Consider the following 12,177-nt stretch of genomic DNA (forward strand, 5'->3'; position numbering starts at 1 on the left):
ATTTGACATTTGCAGAAAATTCCCAAGAGACTTGACATGGCCTTTACTAGGATAAGAAAAGCTATTTTTTTAAATAAAAAAGCCCTGGTAAAAGCTAGTTTTTCCCAGAATAGCATATTAATTAATCCTTTTAACAGTACTGTTTAATCAAATGCATATCGTTTTGCTGTGGATTGTTCCATATTGAATATTTAACATAGGAAAGTCACCTGATACAAGTCAGACTCCTGGTCCACAATGTAGTTACTATTGCCTGTACTAACACTAGTCTTTCTCAGTTTTCAGTATGCCAGAGATTGAACCTGGGAACCTCTGCATGCAAAACATGTTATCTACCATTGGACTACAGCCCTTCCCTTAAGGACATCTAACTGTTTAGAAGCTTAGTTTTTGAAAAATATCTGAAATTTTAGGATGAAACTCAAATAACTGGTCATCACAGTGTTTCTGCTGTCTCCTTCAAAATATACTGGCAGATGCCAAAATAAGACATTAATATCCTTGATTTCTCTTTCCTACTTTTTCAAATTGTTTCCTTTTCATTCACATTTTCCTTCGCCATATATCTTAAGAACCCCTTCCTACATGATGGCTTTCACTTGGGTAAATTTTAATATGCCAGTATACTCTGTTTTGTATGAAATGACACAGATGTAAAGCTTGTCACTAAAATATATGCAAAGGTGTGACGTTTTTCCATTCACTGCTCACATTTATTCTAAATGTAAAAATAGGGAATTATATATGTGGACACGTACTGTACACCATGTCAGGTCAGCATGCAACGAAATGTAGCACTTTCCTTAAAAGCAATATTTCATCATCCCACTCTCCTTTAAAGGTGGAAATTTATTAACTGGGCTGCTGTTTTCTGAAGCAATAATATTTCTAGGGCTTCCCACTTTGCGCTGTCAGTTCCTGAAGTGGATACAGGTAAAGTAATTTTGCAGTAATATGCTGGGTTGTACATCATTATACAATAAAACCAAGTGTAGGAGATTGTAAACCCATTGTCTCAAATTTCTAGTGTAGAGCTTTTCACTGGAGCTGAATGAAAAAGCTACCTTTTCCTTTTCATTAGTTTTTTGGTGGTAGTGTCTTTCCCTTCATTGAGAGCTAGTGTGAAAAACTGGTTAGTGTTTTGAGCTTAGATTCAAGGAGCTCTAGTTTGAATACCCACAAGCCACAAAACTCACTGGGTGACATTGGGGCAGCCAGTGCATAAAATGTGACAAGCCCATTGATGTATGCCACCCTGAGCTTCCTGGAGGAAAGTGGAACAGTAATGTGAGAAATGATGAGTCCGGGCTTCTAAGTACCAAAACTAGCTTCCATTTTAAGTTTCATCATTTGCTCCTTGATACCCTGCACTTTCAGGTGACTTTTTTGTGCAGTTGAATAGTTTCTGAGAATTTCAGAGGAAAGGGTAGGAGACACTTGTTGGCTATGCATGTAATGAAGCCAGTAGAAGTGGTACAGGTACAGAAGTGGAGCCCCTATCTTAAGCCTTGGCCTGTAGGAGAGCTAATGCCATCTGAAATTTTGTGATTCAAGCATGTGTCTAATTAGGTAGAAATTATTTTTAAATTTAGCTAGGAACTGTGTCTGTATGCGTTAAAAACAAATGGATGAATTGACTGGGCGGTGCTTTTTTTACATTTGAACTATGACTTCCAAAGGGAGAGCCAAGAGTTCAGCACTCCTGAAGTCTTTCCACATTGAACTACCACTGTGCCTATCCAGTGCTTGGGATGCGAGGAGGCTCCTTCCCCAAATTATACTGAATTTTGCTAGTCTTATCCCATAGGCAGATTAATACTGCTGAATATCTATAGTCAGTTTCTCTCTTGCTCTCTCCTTTTTTTTAAAAAAAATATTTATTAAATTTTATAAAACTAACAATCAACAAAAACAAACACAAAATAATACAACCATACAAAAAACAAATCTACAATAAAAACAAAAAACTTACTACTATCATTAACTTCTATCCTTTACATTATTCACTTCCTTTCGTCTCCCCCTCCTAAGTGCATTCCTGGTCAGTCATCTTTAGTGATTTCTTTACATCTTAAAAAATCTTATTTTATTATAAAAAATACCCAATCATTAATCATATCCAATATCTTAACAACTCATTCTCTCACAATTCCTAAACACTTTACCAAACTCTAAATCTACAGTCTAACTTTTCTTCCAAATTATATCTAATTTCTTCCACCGCGTCGTTCCTCTGGTCACGAAGTTTCCCGGATAGTTGGTATTTCTTTTGTCTTCCAGTTTTTAGCTATTAAAATTCTTGCTGCTGTTGTGGCATACATAAATAAAGATCTATCACACTTTGGAATTTCCTGGCCTATGATGCCCAGTAAAAAGGCTTCTGGTTTCTTTTTGAAAGTGTTTTTCAACACTTTTTTCATTTCATTATAAACCTTTTCCCAGAAGTCTTTTACCTTCAGGCACAACCACCACATATGGAAGAAAGTTCCTTCTGTTTGTTTGCTTTTCCAGCACTTATTACTTTGTCCATGATAAATTTTTGCCAATTTAACAGGTGTCAAGTACCACCTATACATCATCTTCATAATATTCTCTCTAAAGCAAGTTACATGCTGAAAATTTTATGCCAGTTTTCCACAATTTTTCCCAATCCTCCAACATGATGTTGTGCCCTACATCCTTTGCCCAATCCATCATTGTTGATTTCACCATTTCATCTTTAGTATGCCACTCGAGCAATAAATTATACATTCTGGATAGATTTTTAGTCCTTGGCTCTAACAATTCCATCTCCAACTTAGATTTTTCTGACAGAACCATTTTTTTAAATCAAACTTAAATAACTCATTAATCTGATAATATTGCAACCAGTCCGTAACATATCCTTTCAATTGTTCATATGATTTCAATTTTAAACTTTCTCCTTCACTGTATTTTGGCCAATGCCTATCCATATTTGCTCTTTTGTGGGCTTTCACTTCTAATGGTGACAACCATCTGGGCGTTTTCTTTTCTAGCAAATCTTTATACTTCATCCATTACTTTAAACAGAGATTTCCTAATTATATGCGTTTTAAAACCTTTGTGGGCCTTAATCTTATCATACCAAAGATATGCATGCCATTCAAATACATTGTCATGTCCTTCCAAATTAACACATCTGTATTTTCTAACATAAACCAATCTTTCAACCAACAAAAGACGTCTGCCTTGTAATAAATCCTTAAATCTGGCAGTGAGAATCCACCTCTTTCCTTTGAATCAGTTAAAATCTTATATTTAATTCTTGGTTTCTTCCCCTGCCAGATAAAGTTCGACAGATCCTTTTGCCACCTTTTAAAACTGTCCATCTTATCAATGATTGGTAATGATTGAAATAAAAATAACATTTTCAGCAATGCATTCATTTTTACCACTGAAATTCGGTCTGATATAGATAACTTCAAATTTGTCCAAATTTCTAAATCTCTTTTTGATCTCATTCCATATTTGTTCATAATTGTCTCTGTATAAATTTAAATTCTTTACAGTCATGTTAATGCCCAGGTATTTAACCTTCTTAACAAAGCTCAGCTCGGTAGTAGTTGGTTATCTATTTCTTTCTTCCAATGTCAGATTTTTCACCAAAACTTTGGTTTTAGCTTTATTCAATTTGAAGCCTGCTACTTGCCCAAACTCTTGTATTATCTCCAGTGCTTTTACTGCACTGTGTTCAGGGTCTTGTAAGGTCAACACTAAATCATCGGCAAGTTTGTATTCCTTCTCTCCCACCCTTATTCCTTTAATCTCTTCATCTTATCGTATTCAGCAGGGCCTCCAGGACCGTAAAATAAAAGCGGGGATAGCGGGCACCCTTGTCTGGTTCCTTTTTCAATTCTAATTTCCTCTGTCACCACATTATTTTCTATAATCTTAGCTCTTTGCTCAAAATAAATTGCATTTAAACCATTCATAAAATTTTCTCCAACTTCCATCTTGCCAAAATTTTCCTTCATAAAGCTCCACGAAACATTATCAAAGGCCTTCTCTGCATCGATAAACATCAAATTTTCTTTTCCAACCTTTCTAATATATCCACTAAATTTCTAATGTTACTATTCATGTGTCTTCCAGGTAAAAAACCTGCTTGATCATTGTGGATATATTCAACACTCTTTTTCAATCTTGTGGCCAATATATTTGCAAATATTTTGTAATCCACATTTAATAAGGAGATTGGTCGATAATTTTTCATTTGAGCTCAGGTTTTGGTATCAGAGTTATATATGCCTCTTTCCATGACTTGGGTGCCCTATTTCCCCTTAAAATATCATTGCATGCTTCCATCATTGGTTGAATCATCCAGTCCTTCAAAGTTTTGTAGTATTTTGCTGTAAGTCCATCCGGTCCCAGGGCCTTTCCCAACTGCAAATGATCTATTGCTTCTTCAACTTCTTGTCTTGTAATTGGGTGGTTTAGTACGGTTCTCTTGTCCTCTGGTAGTTTATGCAGTCCATTTTTGTCCAAAAACTGTTGTATTTTATCTCTATGCTGATTATCTTCTTTATACAAATGTTTATAAAATTTCTGAAAACATCTTCTGATCTCCATTGGGTTCTCTGTATTTTTATCTTCCACTATTATATTGGTGATTGTATTTTGTTTCTGTCTCTTTTTTAATTGCCACGCCAGTAATTTACCACACTTATTTGCAGATTCAAAGGTTTTTCGCCTCATCAATTTTATTTTCCACTCCATCTCCTGATTTATCAAATTAGAATATTGAACCTGAAGAGCCTTTATTTCCTTTTGGGTCTGTTTTCTCTCTTGCTCTCTCCTTGCCTTCCAAGTGTCTTCCATTTCCCTTGTATTGAACAACCCTAGGATATGTAGCCATGAATACAATTCATGTTTAAGTACGTTTTAATTAACATTTAGAATTCCTACCAAAAACCGATAAAATCTTGCTTGCATTAGTGCGGCTAGGTAATTACAGAGCTTGGACCTAATGTTATTTCCCCCCTCCAGATACTGTGGGCAAGAGTTTTGTAACGAGTTTTGAATGCGGCAGCTAGACTGGTGACTGGGAGTGGGCGCCGGAACCACATAACACCGGTTCTGAGAGATCTACATTTGCTCCCAGTACATTTCCGAGCACAATTCAAAGTGTTGGTGCTGACCTTTAAAGCCCTAAACGACCTCGGTCGTGTATACCTTAAGGAGCGTCTCCACCCCCATCGTTCAGCCCGGACACTGAGATCCAGTGCCGAGGGCCTTCTGTCGGTTCCCTCACTGCGAGAAGCAAAACTACAGGGAACCAGGCAGAGGGCCTTCTTGGTAGTGGCGCCCGCCCTGTAGAACACCCTCCCATCAGAGGTCAAGGGAATAAACAACTACCTGACATTTAGAAAATACCTGAAGGCAGCCCTGTTTAGGGAAGTTTTTAATTTGTGACATTTTAATGTATTTTAATATTTGTTGGAAGCCGCCCAGAGTGGCTGGGGAAACCCAGCCAGATGGGCGGGGTACAAATAATACATTATTATTATTATTATTATTATTATTATTATTATTATTATTATTATTACAAGCCCAGGGCAGTCAGCACTTTGTAGGACCACAGCTGCCTTCCCCTCTGAGCATTGGCCATACTGACAGAGACGGATGGGAGTTGGAACCCAACACTGTCTGGCAGGACACATATCCCCATCTCTCATTCCACTGTTACGTTAGTAGCTGAAGAGTAGGGTATGAATGAAGGTGATGTGGGAACTCCCATTAGATGCTTTAAAAAAGAATTCATGCTAGTTGCGTTGCAAATTCAAATGTGTTTTGTGCTGTGGGCATACTCTTGACTTTCTTGCAATTGGAGATGAATTAGATATTGGTCTTCAACTGGTGCTGTGGGACTCATAAATGGATTATATCTCAATCTAAAATCTGATGGGTTTTTTTTGCATCTCCCTCCCAATGTGGGTTCTGTGTTGCGTGTTGGGATTAAAGGTGGTTTCTGGATCTAAGAGAATGTTGAAGGTGTTTCTATATAAACAAGCATAACAAAGTTGCTTTTCAGTGAAATTTGCATTCTAGTAGATTATTTATGTGGATACAAATTCTACACGGTCCTAGGATCGACAATTTCCTCTAGAGTAGCAAACCCATAATCTCTTACAACTGTAGCATAATAGTGTAATAGAAATGAAGTGATCAAAGCAACTTGATATTTAAATACTATGTTGGGAAACCTGCAACTCCCATCAATTCGTCCCTGATCATTGATTATGCTTTGGGGGCTGATGTGAGTTGGAGTCCAATAATATCAGGCTGTGTGTGCATGTGTGCCACAAGTTTCCTATCCCACCCACCCTGGCTGTAACATATAGTGGCAGATTTTGTGATTTGCTTTATATTTGTAGTCCTGCACATTTATTTCATTAGCACTAGTCTTATGAAGTAACAAATTGTCACTGTAGGCTTCTGGCAATGGTTAGAAACTTTAGAAATAGGTTGGTGAGCTATTGAATGACTTGATATTGTCATCTTAAAAACTGTTGTCAGAATCGCAACACTCAGAATTTGGTAGTGTAACTCTTGTCCCAGATAGCAGCTTACTAAAAAATCCCACATGTCTGGTCTTTAGTATTTGGGGTACTTAAGGTAGTATGTGCTATGAGTCTGAAGTAGTGCTGGATAATTAGAACAGTGGTCATTGTGTAAAGTAATGTCTTGTTGGATCCATTTCTGAATTTCTGTCCGTGGGTGCTAGAAACAGTGATGTTGCTTAGCTTTGCAACTGGGATGGAGTAGGGTTTGGAAATAAAATAAGCTTTTATGACATGAGCCAAAATACCATTTATATTTCAGCTAGGCTCATAAATAAACAAATACCATTTCAAAACCTCCCTGCCCTGTGTCATTCTCCCTCCCCAAACCTTACCTTCTAGCAGCAGTAGTGTTGGGGCCTGGCAACCTACAGTTCCCAGAGAACTTTATATCAGGAACTTCCTGTTTGTAAGTCTTCCTGGCTTTATGAAGTCCTCTCACTTAACAGATTCCTGTTGCTGAGTGTAAGTTGCAGTGTTAGAAATTAGCCAGGCACCAGGCTCATTTTGCAACTAGCGTGGGTCCAATTGTGACGACATGGAGATCTTTGGATGCCAGATTGGCAACTGGGGAAAGCAAAATGTCACTTAGAGAAGGATCTGAAATATTTTCTTTGAAGCTTGATTTTTTTTATTCTGGGTTGTTTTATTTGATGTTTTAATGCAAGGGTAAGCAACCTTTTTCAGCTGTGGTGGGCTGGACTATATTTTGAAAATAAATAAATAAAAATGAACAATTTCCTATGCCCCACAAATAACCCAGAGGTGCATTTTAAATAAAAGGACACATTCTACTCATGTAAAAACACGCTAGTTCCTGGACCGTCCGTGGGCTGGATTGAGAATGCGATTGGGCCACATTTGGCCCACGGGCCTTAGGTTGCCTACCCCTGTTTTAATGTGTTCTAAACTGCTTTGAGATTTGTTCTTTAAAATATAAAGCAGTGTAGAAATTATGATGTTTCTAACAACAACAAATTCCACTGGGAGGGCAGGGATGGCACCTAGACATTCCATTGTGGAGACTGTAGCCTAGGTTTAAGGTGCCATTTGGCGATTAGATTATACACCTGAGTTTTGAACAGTTGTGTTTTTAGGACGCAGGTAGGTGTAGCTAGCAAAATATGGTGGAGGAAATTCAGCTGCAGAGAAGTCTGGGGATAGTGAAGGATCAGCAGTTGTCTTCATCTTTAAGAGCTTTGTTTTTCTAAAACCCTTGATTACTTAAGATTTCTTTTAGGAAAACAGGAAACATAAGCACATTGTAATAAAAAGCAAGGTGTCTGTTTTATTTTAATGTAGCTTCTAAACCTGTTTATACTTGCCAGGGTAGCTAACCTGTGACCCCCTCCCTATTGTTGGGCTCCCATCATCCCCAGCCAGCATGGCCAGGCAGTCAGGCATGATGGGAGTTGTAGCCCAGCAATATTAGCAAGGCTACAATTTCCCACCACTACCATAAACAGAGGTTCACCCATTTGTGACACTGCACTTGTGTTGCGACTCTGAGACACTGAACACCTCCAAAGCTTAGCATCATGTCAAATCATGTCCGCCAATGTCTGCAGGGGCCAGAATTTAACCCCTGTGCAAAATATTTGTCGACTGTACTGCCCAGAGCTCCTTGGAGGAAGGGGGATGTAAATGTGTATTGGAGCTTTGATGCCTATGCATGTTAAACTTCCAGTTATTTATGGGCATGCCTCTGTTTTGCTGCTCAGTAATTTCTATCATGACATTTCCCCCCCTTTTTCTAGAATCCAGCCACTATCACCAGGATACTCCTTAGTCATTTCAACTGGGATAAAGAAAAACTGATGGAAAGGTAAGCAAACTGCTTTTCTCCTTCTGGAAAGTGTTCTGGTAACCTGGTAGGTTTAGTATTTCAGTTATCTATACTTGGCTGCACATCAGCATTCACAATGATTTTCAGATTTTTGTGAGAGCAAGTTCTCTTAGTGAAGAAAATGGTGTTCAAGGCACCCTGAGTATGTAAGTGCTTCATTCTATCGAGACAGTCACCAGTTGCCTATGTTATGTCAGATGGCTGAATGTGAGACATGCTGTGTTTTAAGGTTGTGGTGGTAGAGTGGAGAGGACAAGGGTGGGGTCAGGGAGAAGCCTCCTGTTTCCAAGAGATACATGCAGGGTACTGCCTTTTTATATTGAATATGCCCTTCTTTTACAATGTGTTCTCCCTAGGGTTTCATAACCCTCAGTGCAAGTGTAAACATGGTCCTGGGTGGTAACCGGAGAGAGAGTTTTCAAATCTGGGTGATTTTAGTTATGCTGGCACTGGTCCTTGCTTGTACCTGACAATACTCATTGTATTAATGTCAGGCTGCGTTGCTGTTGACATATATTGAACAACCATATAATGTGGGCAGAGCTACCTGGCTTGTGTCTTGCTGCATTTAATTTGTAGCTTGAGTGTTGCTATAATAAAATGCTATTTTCAGGAAATGCAGATCTTGTTTCTTTTTTGCAAGTTGTACAGTGGTACCTCGGGTTACATACACTTCAGGTTACATACTCCGCTAACCCAGAAATAACGCTTCATGTTAAGAACTTTGCTTCAGGATAAGAACAGAAATCGTGCTCTGGCGGGGCAGCGGCAGCGGGAGGCCCCATTAGCTAAAGTGGCGCTTCAGGTTAAGAACAGTTTCAGGTTAAGAACGGACCTCCAGAACGAGTACGTAACCAGAGGTACCACTGTATTTGAACTGTTCCAACATGGAAATTTGGAGGTTAAGCAACTGCAAGGAAACCAAATATTCTCAAATCAAGAGAGTTCCTTCTCTAACTCCCATGAGGAGTTCAGAGTTGGACTCAGGGAAATGGTACGCCTTGGCATGGGGCACTTTCAGCATTCGTTGTTGTTGCACTTAAAATGTCCAACACACTGTCTAAAAAAATCTTTAAAGTCCCAGTTCAAAGAGTAACATGAGAAATCTGATACAAGAGTAGAAAGTGATGGAGGTTGGGAGTCTGTGGATTGTCAGAAGTTGCTAGTCTGCAGCTACTTTCATCCCCAACCATAGTGTCTGAGATTGACAATCTACCCTTCATAGTAGCAAATTTGAAGAATCTGGTGCTTTGCTGATTCCTCAACCAAGTTAAAATGTGGCCTTCTTCATTGTGCTGCAGCTGCTTTCAAGATAGAGCAATTTAAATCACCAAGAAAAGATTGTAAATGAGAAATGTGGTTTAAATCTATTTAGAAATAGATGGATCCAACTATTAAAAATATTGATGTAAAAGAGAAGGCTAATTGATATTTCTTCCATATTAACATTTGGTTTGACAGCTTGTTTAAGAGGGGAACCTTAGTTAAGAGAATGGTAAACTGCCTATTTTTCTCTTCTTTGGAACAGCAGACAACTGAGTAGGGAAATGAGGTTGAGTAATTGTGTCTTACACTTCAGAAAAATTGCTAGTAAAGTCAAAAAGTTGTAAATGGATTCATTAAGCTTTCCCCCCCATGCTAGAAAATCACATAACGACTGGTGGTCCATGTTTTCAACAAGAATAAAGCTCGACATTGGCTGTTTGCTTGCTTTGCTTTTTTTGTTTTGTTTAAAAGAGCATAGCTTTCAGGTAGCATAGCAAACACTACCCAGTAGGAAAAATATACATTAGTTGTGTGGCATTTATTCCAGGTGTCCCAAGGAATATTATTAGATCAACTTGATTACATTTATTTTGGAACAGATTCCATTTGTGCAGTGGCGGAGCTTCATGCTCCGGCACCGGGGGCGGAGAGCAGGCAGGGGCGGGGCTGTCGCACATCCCGGGGGCGGGGTGGGGCGCCCAGCGCAGGCGATGGAACCTCACCGGGATTGTGCTGCCAGGGGTGGTGTGCTCCCACCCCCCCTCTTCCTCCGCCAGTGTGTTTGTGGTATAGCTTTTCATTCCGGTAATGCTTGTGAATCTATTAAAGGATGTTCTTCCATGTGTAAACTGATGTAATCTGCTATTTAGCTTTGAAATCCTCTTGGACAAACTATTAGGAAAATCCCTTGCTCTGAAATGATAGAAGTATGCTTCCAGAATCTCTTTGATTCCAAATCCTTTGGATTTCCCACTTTCTTCTTCTTCTCATTTCTCCTTTCCAGTTACACATGATATTGTACAGTAATTCTAGGAAGCAGTTCCCACTTATTTTATCTAGGTTGCTTGATTCAGAATTGATTAGGAATTTAAACTTGAATTTTAACTTGTTATACATTGGCAAAGCACTACTTGTTCTTATAACAAGACATGTTGCTTCTGATACTGGAGGTATCGCCACATGGCTTGCCTCCATCCACTAGAAACCGTGTGTTCCATATTGGCCCAATTCTGTGTAACTTTCTCCTGGCCCTGTTGAACTTCAGGCATTTTGATTAAGCCTTTCTGACTTCTTAGTTAGTTTTAACTGAATTTATGTTTTTGTATTGTTTGTAAGCCCACTGTACTGATAAGCAGTGATGTTAGGTGGTGTGCAAATTGTTGAAATAAAGAAATGACAAATGCCTGCCATTCTACTATCGACACTCTCCTCTATGCAACAGATTAATCTGATGCCTGTACAAAAATGTGCTGCAACACTCATGTTAATATTTTATGTTACAATGTGTTAGTTGTGTTAGATAATGGGAAATGCCCATCTTGGCATAATTTAAGAGTTCCTTCTTGTTTTTCTCCTGTAAGGAGTTTAGCAAGACCTGTGAGTGGCCAAGTTTCCAACAGCTGCCCCAACTGGGTAAGCTCTTTCCTCCCCCACCTCTCCTCCAGAGTATTCAATGGTTTCCTTTCATTCTTTGAGCGGCCTTAAATACCAGGCTATCACAGACCTGACTCAGACACTGTACATTTAAAGACTAATGATTTTATTATGTCACCCGAGAAATAAAGATGGCTGCTGCTTTTGAAATTTCCAGTGGGATAGCTCAAGATCAGGCAGTTGGTTATTCTAAGCAATGAGAGCAGCAGCTGCAGAAATTGCAAGGATTAGAACCATAGGAAGCTGCTTTACAACAAATGAGACCGTTGGTCCATTTAGTATACTCACTGACAACAGTTTTCCAGGGCTTTAAATGGGGTCTTTCTGAATGCAATTTGGAGATGATGAGAACTGAACTTGGCAGCTTCTGCTTGCAAAGCATCTAGTCTGCTACTTGAACTAAAACCATTAGCTGAAGCAGCATAGATTCTCCTATCTTAATGCAACTCGTGTGTAAACGTAATAGAGGCAGGAAGAACTGTTGCAGCAACTCGGAAGTGGCAGGACATTACTGTAGGAATTGAAAGTGTGGCTTGTTAGAGAAGGTTCTTGAGGTATTAATCTGCATAGGCAGATGCACTTGCTTGTTGTTGTTGTTGTTGTTGTTGTTGTTGTTGTTTTAATCAAGGTTTTTAAAAAGTGCACTAAGACAGTACTGGGAATTGGGTGGGGATGAATTTATTATGAAGTATGCCCTAGGCCAGTGTTTTTCAACCTTTTTTGGGCAAAGGCACACTTGTTTCATGAAAAAAATCACGAGGCACACCACCATTAGAAAATGTTAAAAAAATTAACTCTGTGCCTATATTGACTATATATAAAGTAATTCTC

At 38.9% G+C, this 12,177-nt stretch overlaps 1 protein-coding gene across 2 annotated transcripts in view; it reads left to right on the top strand.

The window, feature by feature from the left end:
* The window catches only part of ARIH1 (ariadne RBR E3 ubiquitin protein ligase 1), a 51,824-nt gene that overhangs the window by 10,314 nt on the left and 29,333 nt on the right, over positions 1-12,177 (top strand). For both annotated transcript variants that reach the window (XM_033167264.1, XM_033167265.1), the window contains exon 2: positions 8,339-8,406. In XM_033167264.1, coding sequence (XP_033023155.1) covers positions 8,339-8,406 — 68 coding nt within the window. The remainder of the gene's footprint in view (positions 1-8,338; positions 8,407-12,177) is intronic.

This window comes from Lacerta agilis, chromosome 13 (genome assembly GCF_009819535.1).
Source record: "Lacerta agilis isolate rLacAgi1 chromosome 13, rLacAgi1.pri, whole genome shotgun sequence".
Taxonomy (NCBI): domain Eukaryota; kingdom Metazoa; phylum Chordata; class Lepidosauria; order Squamata; family Lacertidae; genus Lacerta; species Lacerta agilis.